The 19,253-nt window shown below is 43.6% G+C and overlaps 1 protein-coding gene across 1 annotated transcript in view; it reads right to left on the bottom strand.

The window, feature by feature from the left end:
• Positions 1-5,014: 5,014 nt before the first annotated feature.
• The window catches only part of LOC139421041 (bromodomain-containing protein 4-like), a 36,845-nt gene continuing 22,606 nt past the window's right edge, over positions 5,015-19,253 (bottom strand). The window contains exons 13-21 of the mRNA XM_071171535.1: positions 18,684-18,903; positions 17,860-18,323; positions 13,118-13,421; positions 12,793-12,899; positions 12,186-12,348; positions 10,649-10,782; positions 9,146-9,351; positions 8,523-8,796; positions 5,015-8,240 (exon numbers count right to left, since the gene is read on the bottom strand). Of these exons, the coding sequence (XP_071027636.1) occupies positions 8,172-8,240; positions 8,523-8,796; positions 9,146-9,351; positions 10,649-10,782; positions 12,186-12,348; positions 12,793-12,899; positions 13,118-13,421; positions 17,860-18,323; positions 18,684-18,903 (1,941 nt within the window). The 3' untranslated portion in view covers positions 5,015-8,171. The remainder of the gene's footprint in view (positions 8,241-8,522; positions 8,797-9,145; positions 9,352-10,648; positions 10,783-12,185; positions 12,349-12,792; positions 12,900-13,117; positions 13,422-17,859; positions 18,324-18,683; positions 18,904-19,253) is intronic.

Genomic DNA, 19,253 nt, shown 5'->3' with positions numbered 1-19,253 from the left:
ATGAATACTTTCTGAAGGCACTGCATACGCTACAAATGAGGAAGCTTCACTCTCTCTCTCCCTCAAAAGTTAATATCCCTAAGAAAGTATGGGCTAGTTTTACAGATAGATTGCACCACTACTGTACTACATTGTACTCTAGTCCATCCCCGACATCACAGAACCAAATGTAGGACTTCACTAAGGAAACCAGTCCAGAGCCCTTATTACCATTACCTTATTACTGTCGGCTCATTCAGCCGACAGAAACTTTCAACCGGTATTTCCCCATTAAGCAGCGAGTCGGAGTCTGAGGCCGAGCCTTCTCTTGTCTCTACTCCTCCTGTTACGGGGTCTGAGACGCCGAAGCTTCCCACCATGACAAATTGGAAACCCTAGTCATTGGCGACTCCATTACCCGCAGTATTAGACTTAAAACGAATCATCCAGAGATCATACACTGTTTACCAGGGGGCAGGGCTACCGACGTTAAGGCTAATCTGAAGATGGTGCTGGCTAAAGCTAAAACTGGCGAGTGTAGAGAGTATAGAGATATTGTTATCCACGTCGGCACCAACGATGTTAGGATGAAACAGTTAGAGGTCACCAAGTGCAACATAGCTTCAGCGTGTAAATCAGCTAGAAAGATGTGTCGGCATCGAGTAATTGTCTCTGGCCCCCTCCCAGTTAGGGGGAATGATGAGCTCTACAGCAGTCTCTCACAACTCAATCGCTGGTTGAAAACTGTTTTCTGCCCCTCCCAAAATATAGAATTTGTAGATAATTGGCCCTCTTTCTGGGACTCACCCACAAACAGGACCAAGCCTGGCCTGCTGAGGAGTGACAGACTCCATCCTAGCTGGAGGGGTGCTCTCATCTTATCTACCAACATAGACAGGGCTCTAACTCCTCTAGCTCCACAATGAAATAGGGTGCAGGCCAGGCAGCAGGCTGTTAGCCAGCCTGCCAGCTTAGTGGAGTCTGCCACTAGCACAGTCAGTGTAGTCAGCTCAGCTATCCCCATTGAGACCATGTCTGTGCCTCGACCTGGGTTGGGCAAAACTAAACATGGCGGTGTTCGCCTTAGCAATCTCACTAGGATAAAGAACGCCATTCCTGTCATTATTGAAAGAGATCATGATACCTCACATCTCAAAATAGGGCTACTTAATGTTAGATCCCTTACTTCAAAGGCAATTATAGTCAATGAACTAATCACTGATCATAATATTGATATGATTGGCCTGACTGAAACATGGCTTAAGCCTGATGAATTTACTGTGTTAAATGAGACCTCACCTCCTGGTTACACTAGTGACCATGTCCCCCGTGCATCCCGCAAAGGCGGAGGTGTTGCTAACATTTACGATAGCAAGTTTCAATTTACAAAAACAAATGACGTTTTCGTCTTTTGAGCTTCTAGTCATGAAATCTATGCAGCCTACACAATCACTTCTTATAGCTACTGTTTACAGGCCTCCTGGGCCATATACAGAGTTCCTCATTGAGTTCCCTGAATTCCTATCGGACCTTGTAGTCATAGCAGATAATATTCTGGTGACTTTAATAGTCACATGGAAAAGTCCACAGATCCACTCCAAAAGGCTTTCAGAGCCATCATCCACTCAGTGGGTTTTGTCCAACATGTCTCTGGACCTACTCACTGTCACAGTCATACTCTGGACCTAGTTTTGTCCCATGGAATAAATGTTGTGGATCTTAATGTTTTTCCTCATAATCCTGGACTATCGGGCCACCATTTTATTACGTTTACAATTGCAACAAATAATCTGCTCAGACCCCAACCAAGGAGCATCAAAAGTCGTGCTATAAATTCACAGACAACACAAAGATTCCTTGATGCCCTTCCAGATTCCATCTGCCTACCCAAGGACGTCAGAGGACAAAAATCAGTTAACCACCTAACTGAGCAACTCAATTTAACCTTGCACAATACCCTAGATGCAGTGGCACCCCTAAAAATTAAAAATATTTCTCATAAGAAACTAGCTCCCTGGTATACAGAAAAGACCCGAGCTCTGAAGCAAGCTTCCAGAAAATTGGAACGGAAAGGGCGCCACACCAAACTGGAAGTCTTCCGACTAGCTTGAAAAGACAGTACCGTGCAGTATTGAAGAGCCCTTACGGCTGCTCGATCATCCTATTTTTTCCAACTTAATTGAGAAAAATAAGAACAATCCAAAATGTATTTTTGATACTGTCGCAAAGCTAACTAAAAAGCAGCATTCCCCAAGTGAGGATGGCTTTCACTTCAGCAGTAATAAATTCATGAACTTCTTTGAGGAAAAGATCATGATCATTAGAAAGAAATTACGGACTCCTCTTTAAATCTGCGCATTCCTTCAAAGCTCAGTTGTCCTGAGTCTGCACAACTCTGCCAGGACCTAGGATCAAGAGAGACACTCAAGTGTTTTAGTACTAGATCTCTTGACACAATGATGAAAATAATCATGGCCTCTAAACCTTCAAGCTGCATACTGGACCCTATTCCAACTAAACTACTAAAAGAGCTGCTTCCTGTGCTTGGCCCTCCTATGTTGAACATAATAAACAGCTCTCTATCCACCGGATGTGTACCAAACTCACTAAAAGTGGCAGTAATAAAGCCTCTCTTGAAAAAGCCAAACCTTGACCCAGAAAATATTAAAAACTATCGGCCTATAACGAATCTTCCATTCCTCTCAAAAAAAAAAAAAAAGGCTGTTGCGCAGCAACTCACTGCCTTCCTGAAGACAAACAATGTATACGAAATGCTTCAGTCTGGTTTTAGACCCCATCATAGCACTGAGACTGCTCTGGTGAAGGTGGTAAATTACCTTTTAATGGCATCAGACCGAGGCTCTGCATCTGTCCTCGTGCTCCTAGACCTTAGTGCTGCTTTTGATACCATCGATCACCACATTCTTTTGGAGAGACTGGAAACCCAAATTGGTCTACACGGACAAGTTCTGGCCTGGTTTAGATCTTATCTGTCGGAAAGATATCAGTTTGTCTCTGTGAATGGTTTGTCCTCTGACAAATCAACTGTAAATTTTGGTGTTCCTCAAGGTTCCGTTTTAGGACCACTATTGTTTTCACTATATATTTTACCTCTTGGGGATGTAATTCGAAAACATAATGTTAACATAATGTCACTGCTATGCGGATGACACACAGCTGTACATTTCAATGAAACATGGTGAAGCCCTAAAATTGCCCTCGCCAGAAGCCTGTGTTTCAGACATAAGGAAGTGGATGGCTGCAAACTTTCTACTTTTAAACTCGGACAAAACAGAGATGCTTGTTCTAGGTCCCGAGAAACAAAGAGATCTTCTGTTGAATCTGACAATTAATCTTAATGGTTGTACAGTCGTCTCAAATAAAACTGTGAAAGACCTCAGCCTTACTCTGGACCCTGATCTCTCTTTTGACAAACATATCAAGACTGTTTCAAGGACAGCTTTTTCCCATCTACGTAACATTGCAAAAATCAGAAACTTTCTGTCCAAAAATGATGCAGAAAAATTCATCCATGCTTTTGTCACTTCTAGGTTAGACTACTGCAATGCTCTACCTTCCGGCTACCCGGATAAAGCACTAAATAAACTTCAGTTAGTGCTAAATACGGCTGCTAGAATCCTGACTAGAACCAAACAATTTGATCATATTATTCCAGTGCTAGCCTCCCTACACTGGCTTCCTGTAGAGGCAAGGGCTGATTTCAAGGTTTTACTGCTAACCTACAAAGCATTACATGGGCTTGCTCCTACCTATCTCTCTGATTTGGTCCTGCCGTACATACCTACACGTATGCTACGGTCACAAGACGCAGGCCTCCTAATTGTCCCTAGAATTTCTAAGCAAACAGCTGGAGGCAGGGCTTTCTCCTATAGAGCTCCATTTTTATGGAATGGTCTTCCTATCCATGTGAGAGACGCAAACTCGGTCTTAACCTTTAAGTCTTTACTGACGACTCATCTCTTCCGTGGGTCATATGATTGAGTGTAGTCTGGCCCAGGAGTGTGAAGGTGAACGGAAAGGCTCTGGCGCAACGTACCGCCCGTGCTGTCTCTGCCTGGCCGGTTCCCCTCTTTCCACTGGGATTCTCTGCCTCTAACCCTATTACAGGGGCTGAGTCACTGGCTTACTGGTGCTCTTTCATGCCGTCCCTAGGAGGGGTGCGTCACTTGAGTGGATTGAGTCACTGATGTGATCTTCCTGTTTGGGTTGGCACCCCCCCTTGGCTTGTGCCGTGGCGGAGATCTTTGGGCTATACTCGGCCTTGTCTCAGGATGGTAAGTTGGTGGTTGAAGATATCTGTGCTGTGCTTTGGCAAAGTGGGTGGGGTTATATCCTTCCTGTTTGGCCCTGTCCGGGGGTATCATCGGATGGGGCTACAGTGTCTCCTGACCCCTCCTGTCTCAGCCTCCAGTATTTATGATGCAGCAGTTTGTGTCGGGAGGCTAAGGTCAGTTTGTTATATCTGGAGTACTTCTCCTGTCTTATCCGGTGTCTTGTGTGAATTTAAGTATGCTCTCTCTAATTCTCTCTTTCTTTCTTTCTCTCGGAGGACCTGAGCCGTAGGACCATGCCTCAGTACTACCTGGCATGATGACACCTTGCTGTCCCCAGTCCACCTGGCCGTGCTGCTTGCTCCAGTTTCAACAGTTCTTCCTGCGGCTATGGAATCCTGACCTGTTCACCGGACGTGCTACCTGTCCCAGACTTATTATTTGACCATGCTGGTCATTTATGAACATTTGAACATCTTGGCCATGTTCGGTTATAATCTCCACCCGGCACAGCCAGAAGAGGACTGGCCACCCCTCATAGCCTGGTTCCTCTCTAGGTTTCTTCCTAGGTTTTGGCCTTTCTAGGGAGTTTTTCCTAGCCAACGTGCTTCAACACCTGCATTGCTTGCTGTTTGGGGTTTTAGGCTGGGTTTCTGTACAGCACTTTGAGATATCAGCTGATGTACGAAGGGCTATATAAATAAATTTGATTTGATCCAATGCAATGAAAAAAAATACCAACATTTTGTTTATTTTTTATTTTCTATAAAAGAGATGAGTTTACTCCATGATCATAACAGATTTAATCATTGACCTCGACAGACCACTCACATACCAAACAATAATCGAGGAAAATGTTACACAAAACCCCCCCAAAAAACAAAAGACCAAAAATGTAACACAAAATAAAATACCTGAATAAAGCAAACTCTGCTGAGCACATTCTGAAGAAGAATCCATATTTATGGCACATCATGTCCATCAGTTACCATGGGGATAAAATAAGGAATTAATAAAAGGCTTGAAGGAATGAAAAAGTATTTGACCTTTTCATAACTTTTCTAACAAAACAAAATTATATATAGGCTATTCATATATGGTGGACTCCATCAAAATGATGACTGGCTTTAGCAAAGAAACTCGTTCTCTTGTAGCATTTTGTATATTAATCTTCATCCCCATTTCAAATGCTTTTCTATAAATGGGGCACATGCGTCCCTGCGCCACATACTAAAATCATACACACACTCATCCACACAAACGTTCTGACACACAAATGCTAAAGTGGCGCGGCAGAAACAGGTCTACTTAAAAATGTACTGATTGAATGAAAATGAGAAAGTAGTCGAGTCAAGTGTACACTCATACCACAGAAGTCCAGCTAAAACTAGATTTAAACCTGAATATCATTAAATGGGTAAAATATAAAATGCTGACTTTTCCTTTTGACTTTTTACACAAGCTTATCCTAAATCTCCCTCCCTCCCCTTCCCACCCGTACATACTGTATCCACCCCAAATGTAATATATGCCAACTAGAATCATAGAACAATACAGGCACTGGAGAAAAACACCATAAGAGAAAATGCAGAGGACAGGGTCAGAGGTCAACCCGTCTTGACCCTCGACCTGTGACCCCCTCGCCAACAACAGAATTAGAACTTACATGTATCCACTAGAATTGAACAAGAAAAATTATAGAAATCAGAGCTGTTTTTGTAGGGTTTTCTATAACATTTTTTTTGTCAAAATGTTGTCATTTATTTCTCGTATTTTTGTACGGCTAAAAGTTTCCCTCTGATTAATTGTAGTCATAATAATAATAATAACAAGACTCATGCACAGACTAGCCAGGAGGTGGAGCTCTTTTTTTGGTCTCTGCTCTCAGCATTAGTAAAGTCTGTAGGGTGGAGTTACATCCCAAATGGCACCCTATTTCCTATATAGTACACTACAGTACCCCATGTGCCCTGGTCAAAAGCAATGCACTATATAAGGAACATTTTGGATGCATCCTGGAACTAAACCTGTAAGAAGTGTCTCATCTGTTCTTATAAGAGCCCAATAAAGTTGCAGTTAGAACTAATTATGTTTTGAGGTTTGTCTCTCACCCCATTCCTTGTCCCCAAATGACATGTAAAGTAGAGTGACGGGCTCACTACCAGATTTGAACCCTTTGGATATGTTCCAACAACCATACCAGCACACCACTTATTTTGCATGTCCAATGCATTGTTTCATTGTAAGTAGTATGCTAGTGTGTATAATGTAACTTTCTTTTTAACTTTAACTAGGCAAATTCCAGGCCAATATACAAGCAAGGAACAGGGAGGAATCAACACAGTTTATAAATCAAACAGTTCAGTGATAGTTACTGATTCTCTGGTTCAATAGTTAATATGAATCAGCTGCAAAGAGGAAAATGCCATTAATGACCACTTTCCTAGCTGTCTCCAAGCGTAATAATACACAATAAGGTGGTTACAGTGATGGTGAACTCAGATTCAACCCAACCAAGACATAGCTCTAGAAACAGCTGGACTCTGGCTTCATCCAAAATAGCACCCTATCCCCTTTACAGAGCACTACTAAACTAGTGCACTATGTAGGAAATCAGGTGCCATTTGGGACTGAACCTCTGCCTCTAGTAGTGATCAAACTGTTTTGCTCCAGCTTCAGATGAGGAAGAAGACATGAAATATGAAAACTTCAAATGGTTCTTTAATTAATTAACACCTGTTGGAATAATGCATATATTAGGTTTTATCCTCTTAAAAAAAACTACCTAAACGCTTTGTTTGAAGAGGGGTGACGAGGACGCGGGGGAAAAATCTATTTATATATATTAAGAAAAAAAAACACGTTATATGAACAAATAAGCTTTTTTTGTTTTAAAGGAGAAGTGGGAGGAGTTCAGCATTAAAAAGGTAATGGTTGTTTGGCATAGACAGTGGGGGCAAGTGTGTTGGGGAGGGAGGGACAAAAATATATACAAAAACAAAACAAATAAACAGTAATCATAGAATAAGAAAATACCTCTTTACAGTAGATCCTACATAATGAAAAAAGAAATCTGCATTTCATTCTGCTTTCTCCCTCCCACTGCCGGCGGACTGTTCCATACTTTGTTGTTACTGATTTGTTCATATGCCCAGGCAAGGGAGAGAGAGGCCTATCTAATGTACGGTCTGTGTGTGTGTGTGTGGACAAAGGACAAGAGTGAGGCAGAAGGCAAAGCTGTACTGTACCTCCTCTCCTGGAAAAATAACACGTCAGAAGTTGAAGTCCCTCCCCCCCTTATACACACACACCTGTCCCCAACATTTCCTTACATGTGTTCTCTCTAACAAAACAAAAAACAGATCACATAAAAATATTTATTCTGCCTCTCCTCTTGTCTGGCAGTCTATATGAACACCCCAGTCTCGGTCCGTAGATACGCACAGGTACTTTGCGTTTTTCCCATTATCGTCTTTCACTTCCATTTACAAGATTGTTCTCCTTCGCTGTGTCCCGTGTGAAAGTATCAAACAGGTGTGAAATTACATAACCACCCAGAGTCCTTTCCCCCATGTCATGTTGCCAGGGGCAACAAGGGTCAAATCCCCAGAGAAACGACACCAAACGTGGTTGAAAATATCCTGTCTATGTCGCTCCTTCAATGTTGCATCTTACATCCAGAGGCTGCATAGCAGAGCAGCTAACAGCCGAGTAGCTCGCCAGTCTAGCTGAAGATCACCCTCTGCTTTGGGGGGGGGGGGATTGTTTAATTCACATCCTGTATCTTGGTTCATTAACCCCCCCCCCCCCCCCCATTTCATAAGAAATGTTCAATTCCATATTCATTATTCTGTTATGTGTTCTTGTTTCAGTGTTAAGTTTCTGGGGGTTCTCTCGTCATCAGAACAAGTTCTCCTCAAAGATGGCCATCAGGTCGCTTTGGAAATTCATGTCGATGGTCGCCGCCATCTGGAGAGGGGAAGAGAGATTGAGGTGTCAGAAGAGCTGAGAGACTGAACATGGCAGAGGGACTTGATCATAAACTCACTGACACCACTTTTGTGCTTCTCCCCTTCTGTCAATTCCCAAAGAGAAAGACATGGACATGTCAAATTTATCTATCTACAGTAGATATATGGCGAGCAATATGTTAGGACCATGGAATCGAATCAATAAGTATCGTCATAACATCGTATCTTGAGGACCCTGGCAATGCCCAGCCCTACCAACTATGTGGGAAACTAGTCTCACCGCTTCTCTCCTCCTCCTCTCCTGCTCGCGGCGTCGCGCTAGCTCCCTCTGCTGGTCCTGGGCTGAGGGCTGGGGCGGTGTGGGGGCCTGTGGCGGCTGGGAGAGGGCAGCGGGCTGGGCCTGGGCCTGGGGGGTTGGTGCCTGGGGTTGCTGCTGGGGCTGGGGGGCCGGGATGTGTTGCTGCTGCTCCAGACGTCTGCTTCGAGGCTCCTCATGAACCCTCCTTGACTGCTGCTGAGGCTCCAGGATATCCTCATCATCCCGGTCACGACCCCTGAGAGAGAGAGAGAGAGAGGAGTGAGTTTCACAAAGGCTTTGTAGCAAATGTTCTCTTGACGACCAAGACTTACTCATAGAACAGCAAAGTGCTTCAATTTGACAGAGAGCGACAGAGAAAGGAATGAGTTTCGCAAAGGCTTGGTAGCTAACGTGGAATGTTCTTTCTCTCGACAATCCCGGATCCGCAAGACTCAGAACAGCAAAGTGAAACTTCATTGGACAAATTTTGTTCGATCACACACACAGAAAATTTATTATCAAACATCGGTGTACAAAAATAAACATTGAATGCAGGGTTGAAACACCTCAAGAGTTTTTGAAGACGACCCAACTGTAATCCTCACCGTAGTTTCTCCTGCTCCCGGCGCAGTTTGTCCCTCTCAGCCTGCTCTGCCTGGGCCTTAAGAGCCTTCTCTCTCTCCTCTTTCTCCCGGGCGGCCCGGCGGAACTGCTCAAAGCTGTCGCTAGACGACTTCACTGCAGACAAGGGCGCTGACGTGGACTTCTGGGCCAGGCTGGCCCACGAACCCATGTTCTTCAGTTTCACATCCTGACCGACGGATAGATGGAAAGATAAGGGATGGCGACAGACACAGAGCGAGTGAGACAGACAGATGACAGCGAGGGAGGGGATTGAGGGAGAGCAGATAGAGATCCATTGTTGTGTTACTTGTGAGGCACAGCTGAGTGAGCATACATTTAAATTATTATTTTTATTTTACTGGGCTGATGGTGCCTGCATCTGATGGTCAGTCTCAGCGGAGAGAGAGAGCAGCAGACTGAGCGTCCGTCTCGCAACATCCCTCCGCTCTCCCTTCCCTCCACTGACACTGACCAAAAAGGGACACCGTCTTCCAGCTGATGGCGAAACTCAAGTCGCACCGCATTATTTCTGCCTCATGCACAAATTCATGTTGTTACTCCTATGAACAGAGAAAGTGAAATATTCCTTGATATTAAAAAAGACCCAAGCCGCTAATAACACAAGCCTTATAGAGACACTTTCCTACTCATTCATTACTGCTGCACTGCTTGTGGTAGCGCTGAGTGGAAATAGGAAGAACGCGCACTTTGTGGGTTATAAAAGTGTTGAATGCAAAGTCTTGACAGTGCTGAGTAAGAACTTAAGCATGAACTCAGTCATAAAAACAGCAGCTCTTTGCTGTGTTGGTTGACAGTCTCTCTCTAGTCGTGGTTATAAACGTTTTGAAATCTCACAGTATCAATTTTACTGTAGCTTTCTTTTATGCCTGCTACGTTACTGCAGACACGGTCATCTGAGCAATCTGATTGGCCAGCAGTGGCATAGTGCACTTGATTTCCTCTCCAGGCCCACCGAGAAGGCAGGGTTTTTGTACCTTCAGACACATGAAATGGCAACAGTTTTCAGCGCCGGGTAAGCATTGGCTGCACCTACCACCAACAGCCCGAGACGAATAAAATAAAAATAGGAACACAAGACTTTATCGTTGGGTTTTTTACAGAAATGTTTGGCGATCTACGCTGATTGAAGTGGATTTAACAAGTGACATCAATAAGGGATCATAGCCTTCACCTGGTCAGTCTGTGGTGGAAAGTGCTTCATGTTTTGTATACTCTGTATTACATTGACATTTTAGTCATTTAGGAGACGCTCTTATCCAGAGTGACTTACAGGAGCAATTAGGGTTAAGTGCCTTGCTCAAGGGCACGTCGACATATTTCTCACCTAGTCAGCTCTGGGATTCAAACCAGTGACCTTTCGGTTACTGGCCCACCGCTCTTAACCGCTAGGCTACCTGCAACCCATAGGTTTAATATTAAGGTGTATGTGTGTATGGCAACGGGCTGCTCTGTCTTGCACCCACCTGTACCTTTTTGGGGGCGATGGGCGTTTTGGGCTCCTGTTTGAACTTGTCCTTGTCTGGCAGGGAGGAGGAGGAGGAGGGAGGACCGCTGGGCTCTGAGGAACGGATGACCGGCCTTGAGCTGTCCATCGACTCTGATGCACGGAAACACAATACAAGGAATACAGAACATGTCAAAAAGAAAAGACAGTGTGTAAAACAAGCGAGCGAATGCGCACTATCACGCTCATTCTTATGGAATGTGTGTTTGTCTACAGATGATGTGTGTTTGTCAACACCTTTCCCCAATACTGTTCTTCCACACACATAGTACACCCCCATAAATAGTAGTTTGTCTACACTTTTCCCCAATACTGTTCTTCCACACACATAGTACACCCCCATAAATAGTACACCCACAAATAAAACACACTAGGCTGGGCAATAATTTCTGTATTTCCTGCACTCATTGGAGATCATTTCCACACTGCCATCAAAACACTTTGAAGTTGTTGGAATCATGGAAATATGATTATTCTAATTCTATAGTACAAACATAATAGTAGGTACTTTGAATACAGTGTTTGACATGACAACGAATGAAAATGCCAAGGAGATATTGTGACAGAGTAGAAACCAAAGTGTTGGTCAGTGTTTCCCAGGGGACCATATAATCTTTGGCTACATTGAACGTTTTCTCGTAGTTCATGTAGCTAACATTCATTGCTCGCCTATTCCTTTTTGATTTAGAAAACCCTGAGGCACAAACATGCAGACTGAGGCCTACACTAGCACAGAAATTTGGTTGTATTAGCTAGCTACATTTGTTCTGACGCAGAACATTTATTAGCTAGGCAGCTGACTAGCGATTAGCATTAGCAGCTAAGACGATTTATTTGAGCCAAAACTTGCCAACAAAAGACAAACTAGCTGTGTGCGGACTGTAAGAGAAACTAACAGTGTAATTGTAAAAACCTTGGTGGATTTATATTAAGGAGAAAAGTGGAAAGCAGCATCTGCTGCATTGACTATGCCATTGACTATGCCATTGACTATGCCATTGACTATGCCATTGACTATGCCATTGACTATGCCATTGACTATGCCTTTGACTATGCCATTGACTATGCCATTGACTATGCCATTGACTATGCCGACTCAAGTGGTCTCGTGGTGGAGCAGCAACTGTCACTTGAGTGACAGGGGGCGGGGGCTTGCAGAGAGAGTGAGAGCAATGACTCAAGTAGCGGAGTAAACTATAAAAGAGGACGTTACACACGGCGGAGTGGCGTATTTAACAAACCAAACATTGAAATACCGTTATAGAAGGTAAAGTAAAAACCCAAACCAGAATATAGTAAAATATAGTATACCGCCCACCCCTAACACACACAAAGTTTTGTATTGCTATCCTTGTGGGGACCAAATAATTGATTCCCATCCAAAATCCTATTTTCCTTAACCTAACCTTAATTCCAAACCCTAACCCTTAAACCTAAAATAAATAAAAAATCCTTGTGAGGACCGGCAAAATGTACCCACATACCAGTGTACTCACTCTGCTGTGCGTGGCCTGGTAGAGAGGGCTTGCTGTGGCTGTCTGGGTGTTTGTGAGGGTCTTGTCTCATGGCTGGGCTGAAGGGCTCTCCTCCTCTCATCACCGGAGAGGGAGGCAACTTCTCTTCTTTCAAGGCTACCAGGGCCGGGGGTGCACGCTGCTCCTTCAACACACAGCACACGGCCGGACAGGGTTAACGGCACATTCTGGAAAATGTTCTGCTCTTCAATGGTCGTTTCCATGAATGATATACACCCATTAAAAAACACACTCAGGGTTGTGGCTTAAATGCTTGCTGTCCCTTCAACAAGCACATAGAAATGCAGGTTAACACGTACATTCCTCACACACAGAGGCTCTACCGAACTTCACACGGCACAACCAGACTAGTCAGGGATTCAAATCGTGTGGTTTTCATTCAAATACTTTCAGCTTTTGTTTGAGCCTGCCTGCAGCGCACTTTTATTTTTTTAGGACTAGTCAATGGAGCTCAAACAATCCAGCGAAGCTGTAGTACATTGAGAGAAAACATTATTTGAATGCACATTCGCAAAACCGATCCAGATGCAGACTGACAGAAATAGAGACAGATACACGCGCTACTCACTTTCTTGGGCTGCAGGTTGTGTGGCGGAGACTGGTGCGTTATGGGGGGATACTGGGGGAGGTGGGGGGAATGCATCATGATGGGGGAGGGGTTCTCCCTCAGGTGCCCTGTAAGCAGAACAGAGGGAATGATTAGAATCACCATTTAGTCTGCTTCAAAACCTACAGAGCAGTGTCCTAACATACCCGAAACACAATCTGTATAGATTGCTATGTTATAATAAGGTAGTTCCCTGAGACACTACACACTTATCCAGGTTTTGTGAGATCTAAGGTCTTCCAATCAATCAACCAATTTAATCAACCAATCAACACTTGAGTCTCACCACTGTTATATGGATCAGCCTTGATCTGTCGAGGGGAGGGATGTTGCTGTTGCTGGATGATGTGCTGTGCTTTGGCCGAGGCCTGCATTGACCCCTTGTGTTGCCCTGCAGTGGCCTGCCTGTCTGAGTGACCCGTCTGCTGTGCCACCGGCCCCTGGGAGGGGTAACCCATCTGGGCATGCTGCTGCAGGTGGCGGGCTACTTGGTGCGGGGGTAGGATCTGGCGCGAGGGGGGGATGGGCTTGGACTGGGGCTGGGGAGGCTGGACTGAGAGCTGGGGGGGCTGAAGAGAGGAGGTCTGGACCTAGGATAGGAGGATAGGATCAATTTAATGTCCCAGAGGGCAAATTTTACCAAGACACAGTGACTCTGTATAAGAAATAAACAATGTACATTAGACACACAACAAACAATACAAATATTATATACACATGTGTACCCAAAGAAGAGTAGCTGCTGCTTCTGCAAAAGATAAAAGGGATCCAAAAAAACTAGGGCTGACCCCATTTAGTTGACTGGCCGATTGGTTGGTCGATAGAATAAACTAAATCTGTCGACCAATAGCCTAACAGTTTATTTTCATGGTGCACAAGGCACCTGTCTGATTTGCGCCCGTCTCGGTGGACTAATCCATTGCGGCAACCACCGGTATGGCACAGTCCATCACTCTAAGACATATGTATATGGTTATATTATGTACAAATAATGGTGCAATCTAATATTATTTTATAACAAATGTGCTTTCCCCCGCGTTGGATACAGTCGCTTGTCCGCGGTTTTTGAAACAATCTTTAGTGCACCGTAGAATTGCTGCTTTTCCCTATGTTGCTGTGTGTTTAATAGCAAAATTAACCAGCATATTGGGATTGAGAACAACGCAGCAGGGGCAGCAGCAGAATAGACAAGGTAACAGCCCTTGCCTTACACCCTATTCAGACGGGAATCGTTTTACAGGGGGTGGTCAGGTAATGTAATTATGTGCACAAGCACAAAACACCACATCGGTGGGGGGGGGCTCAGTTGGTTGAGGGGCAGCTCTCGGGGGAACTGTGGGAGGATATTGGATGATTGGTGGCCTGGCGGTTGGGAGCTTGGGCTGGTGGCCAATTGGTCGCTGGTTCGGGTCCCCGTTTTAACTTGGTTGGGAGATCTGTTGGAGGTGCCCTTGGTGTAGGCGCTTGACCCTGGGTGCTCCTGTGGGTCGCTCTGGATGGGAGACGGTTAGATGACTGAATGTAATGTAAATGTTGAGGGGCTTCACTGCAGGTAGATTGCAGTGGCGGAAAAAGTATCCAATTATCAAACTTGAGTAAAAGTAAAGATACCTTAAAAGAAAATAAGTTAGTCACCCAGTAAAACACTAATTGAGTAAAAGTCTAAAAGTAGTTGGTTTTAAGTGTATGTATCAAAAGTAGAAGTCTAAATCATTTAAAATGTCTTATATTAAGCAAACCAGAAAACACAGCCATGGACACAGTTGAATACTCAGACATAATTGAAAGACAAAACATGTGTGTTTAGGGAGTCCGCCTGATCAGAGGCAGTAAGGATGACCAGGGATGTTCTCTTGATAAGTGTGTGAATTAGACAATATTCCTGTTCTGCTACGCATTCAAAATGTAATGAGTACTTTTGGGTGTCAGGGAAAATATAATGTACTTTTTAATCCTTACTTTCTTTAGGAACGTAGTAGAGTAAAAGTTGTCAAAAGTATAAATAGTAAAGTAAAGTACAGATACCCCAAAAAACTACTTAAGTAGTACTTTAAAGTATTTTTACTTAAGTACTTTACACCACTGGTAAATTGTAAGTTTTCATATTTAAAAAACAATTCCAGACAGAATAACCTACTGTTTTTGGCGAACTCTGATAATACTAGTTCCCTGCGAATCTACACCCCTGTGTTTTGAGAGAAATGTCGGAGTTTGACAGGTGTTGCTCACGGGTTGCGGAAGAAAACAATAACTGATTCGATAAATTGAATGAAGTACGAAATGCATAAACTTCCACAGTGAATGCTTTTGTAGAAATGGATTGAATATTGCCAAATACATCAGTACTATTTAATGTAACCCTTGCTGTTAATAGATTGCAAAGCAGCATACAACTGACGTAAACGTTTGGAAATAAGTTGACATTCGCACCCATAGCCTTAAAAATGCATCTCTAGTGCACTGTTTAGCTCACATCTGAAAGCTGGGGGGGCATTTAGGACGTCTACTGCGGATTGCTAAAATATCCTAACGATTATGATCACACTTCCTAAATTTAAATGTTATGATGACACTATACCAAAATATGGTTTGGTATGGTTTAGAAACTTGGGAACCAAGCTCGAGTTAACAGTGTAGCCCTGTTATCGCCTGGGCTTCAGTCATAACTCTCAATTTATAATTTAAAAAATAAATAATAATTACGGTTATTAGTTTGGAAAAAAGTAATCCCGTCTGAATCGTCCTGTGGAATAATGGACATTCCAGAGAAATATTTACTAACCAAAAATATGCTAGTCATAGAAGTCCCCTGCGAATAGGGCTTAGCCTAATTGTCTAAGCAAAGTGGGGAGATAGCAAACACCAACTTAATTAGGTTTATAAATCAATAGCCTAACTGGTAAATGTGCCTGGCTTTATAAATCATCCATATATACAATACCAGTCAAAAGTTTGGACACCTACTCATTCAAGGGTTTTCTTTATTTTTTTTACGAGACATCAAAACTATGAAATAACACATATGGAATCATATTTTTGAGATTCTTCAAAGTAACCTCCCTTTGCCTTGACAGCTTTGCACGCTCTTCCCATTCTCTCAACCAGCTTCATGAGGTAGTCACCTGGAATGCATTTCAATTAACAGGTGTGCCTTGTTAAAAGTTAATTTGTGGAATTTCTTTCCTCCTTAATGTGTTTGAGCCAATCAGATCTGTTGTGACATGGTAGGGGTGGTATACAAAAGATAGCCCCATGAGACACAGGTTAGGTGAACGGATGCTCTCCGCAAGTGTGGCTCCCACCATGAAGCATGGGGGGGGCACACTTAACCAGCATGGCTACCACAGCATTCTGCAGCAATACCCCATTCAATCTGGTTTGTACTTAGTGGGACTATCATTTGGTTTTGAACAGGACAATGATCCAACACACCTCCACTGTGTGTAAGGGCTATTTGACCAAGAACGAGAGTGATGGAGTGCTGCATCAGATGACCTGGCCTCCACAATCCCCGACCTCAGCCCAACTGAGATTTTTTGGGATGAGTCGGACCGCAGAGTGATGGAAAAGCAGCCAACAAGTGTTCAGCATATGGGGGAACTCCTTCAAGACTGTTGGAAAAGCATTCCAGGTGAAGCTGGTTGAGAGAATGCCAAGAGTGTGCAAAGCTGTCAAGGCAAAGGGTGGCTCATTTGAAGAAACGAAAATGTATTTTTATTTGTTTAACACTATTGGTTACTACATGATTCCATATGGGTTATTTCATAGTTTTGATGTCTCCACTATTATTCTACAATGTAGAAAAATAGTAAAATAAATAAAAACCCTTGAATGAGTAGGTGTAGCCAAACTTTTGACTGGTACTGTATCTAAAGAAATAAGACATATCTTGCTTCTGTTGCCTGTGAGTGTTTAACAGCCTACTGATTACCTGAGCACCAAGCCTCATGGAACGGGAAAAATGTTGGATAAAGCAATTTCACAGATTTGGCCGTTTTTTAATCTGTATGCTGTAATAAAGGCTTTACAATTTCTGGGGGGGGGGGTTTAGAACAGACTGGTATTACTTATTGTTTACCCTGTTCCCAACAGGAAGAAAAATTATACTGTAATCTTACAGCATCTGTTGGTCACAAATCACATGCAAGCTGCTCTCGCTCCTATACCCTCCTTTCTCTTGATCTCATTATTACAATAATTATTATGATCATCATTATAATAATTAATGTCACAATTCTTAGTAGGCTTTGTAGAGTAGCCTTGTACAACCACCATCGAGCTGTAGGCCTAACAGCGCTTCCTGCTCAGTCTTAATACCGTAACTTAGGCCTATATTTCAATATATAGTCTAATGTATCAATCAATCATTTATTCGTTCATGCCACCACACAGCATAAGACGTTCATGCTTTGGAATGCAATCAAGCATTTCAGTTTTAAAACAAAGGGAGCTTTGAATAATTAGCCTAAACAAGAAATAAACCGCAATTCACCAATGCATGCAACTGTTTTTAGTCTGCTGTAATAAAGGCTTTATATATTTTTCTTCGTTAGAACAGACTCTCTGGTACACTTATTTAGTGTTGTTTAAACTGTTCCAAATGGTCAGAAAAAATATATAAAATCTGTTTGGCACACACACTACTATACCCTTCTTTATCTTGATCTCCAGTAGCTTCCACAACCAAGTCAAATGTCTTCCACTGATCTGACTTCCCCTCCTGAGCAACCAGTAAACATTCACCCGGTTCAAGTGTATTTTTCACGTCCTCCGCATCTCTTAATTATTTAATAATCTTAATTATTTAATCAAACAGTGTGCTTAAAGCATCAGACAAGCTCAGTGCATATGTAGTTGGTTTTATTCAAACACATAGGTTGTGTCTGCCTATATATGGAAAAATAGGTTTAAAAGTTTCAACCAATGGATTGAAACTCTCGGACTCTCGGTCGACCAATATTTTTTGTTGTTGTCGGAGGCAACCCTAAAATAAACATATTACACACTCAACATATACACAATACATACCTGTACAGACTGCAGGAGGGGAGCCTGGTTCTGTTGTTGGCGAACCTGGAGAGACTGCATAATCTGCTGGGGATTGTGTGGTTGCTGGCCAGGTCTTCCCTGGCTCTGTCCCTGGCTCTGTCCCTGCTGCAGGTAGAGATGCATCTGAGGTAAGGGTGGAATTACCTCCTCATCGTCCTCCAGGAGCATCTGGGGGGGCTGGGAGGACAGCAGGCCCTGAGGGGTGAGGGTGGGGGGGGACAAGGGCCGCTGCTGCAGGGACTGAGGGGGGGTGGGGTGGAGGATGTGGGGCGGGAGGTGGTGCTGGGGTGGAGGGGCTTGTGGCTGAAGTTGTTGTTGTTGTTGTTGTTGTTGTTGTAGGGTTGGCTGGGGCGCTGGTTGCTGCTGCTGGAGGGGTTTGGGAGGTAGAGCTGCTGCCCTGTGGCTGGGTCGAGACGGCTGCTGGGGCAAGGCATTGTGCAAAGCTACAGGTGAAGAGGAGGAAGGGAAACAATGACAAAATGTGGTTAGGAGAGTCAGGATGGAAACATCACAATGAAAAAAAGTCAAAGGAATGCCTAGTTAATCTAATCATAGGTCAATAAATGCTGGGTAACAAGGAACCGATTTATTGCAGAACTGGGTTCAGAAAGTATTTTCTTTCAAATACTTTGTTTGCGCTAAATCGATCCTGCCCAGTGTACCAGATGGGTGGCCTTAGCACATTCTGGACTATTCCATTGGCCCCATTACTCCAGGCAAACTCAATCAACCACAGCTCAAATATGAGAAAAAAATACAATAAGAATATCTGGCAGGTGTGGCTGGAAGAGGCTGGGACTTACCTGGGTTAGGGTTGGGGAGGATGGGGTGCTGGTTGAGAAATGGGTGCGTCTCCGGGGACACGGGCCCTGCTGCGGAATGAGCGTTGAGGTGGGGGGGCACGGCAGGCGACGAGGAGTGGTGGTGCTGGGACAGGTGCATGAGGGGCTGCTGGCCGAAGTGGGGCAGCGAATCAAACGTGTTCTCCAGCAGCTGGGAGGACTCCAACGCCGTGACCGTTACCTAGACATTACACACAAGCGCAATCATACACTGAACTTCACTGATGCCAAATGCTTTTTTAAATCAGTTGTGTAGTCCCCATCTTTACCAAATCGTATTGGTCGCATACACATATTTAGCAGATGTTATTGCGGGTGGGGTGAAATGCCCTAATATATATGTTTATATGTTAGGTATATCGTCTTGCCGTTGTTTTTAAAATCCTGTAATGAGCTTTTACAAAAACAGACAACCAAATGCAATCATGTCATATTTTTAGGACCACAGATGAAATAAGCATTCGAGCTGTGTTTTTATCCTGGATAATTGATCATGTATGTAATGTTTAAATAAATCCTGCACTTGTCTTT

Source organism: Oncorhynchus clarkii, chromosome 12, assembly GCF_045791955.1.
Source record: "Oncorhynchus clarkii lewisi isolate Uvic-CL-2024 chromosome 12, UVic_Ocla_1.0, whole genome shotgun sequence".
Classification (NCBI taxonomy): Eukaryota; Metazoa; Chordata; class Actinopteri; order Salmoniformes; family Salmonidae; genus Oncorhynchus; species Oncorhynchus clarkii.
The sequence above is the reverse complement of the archived record's forward strand: the minus strand, read 5'-3'. Positions and strand labels throughout refer to the sequence as shown.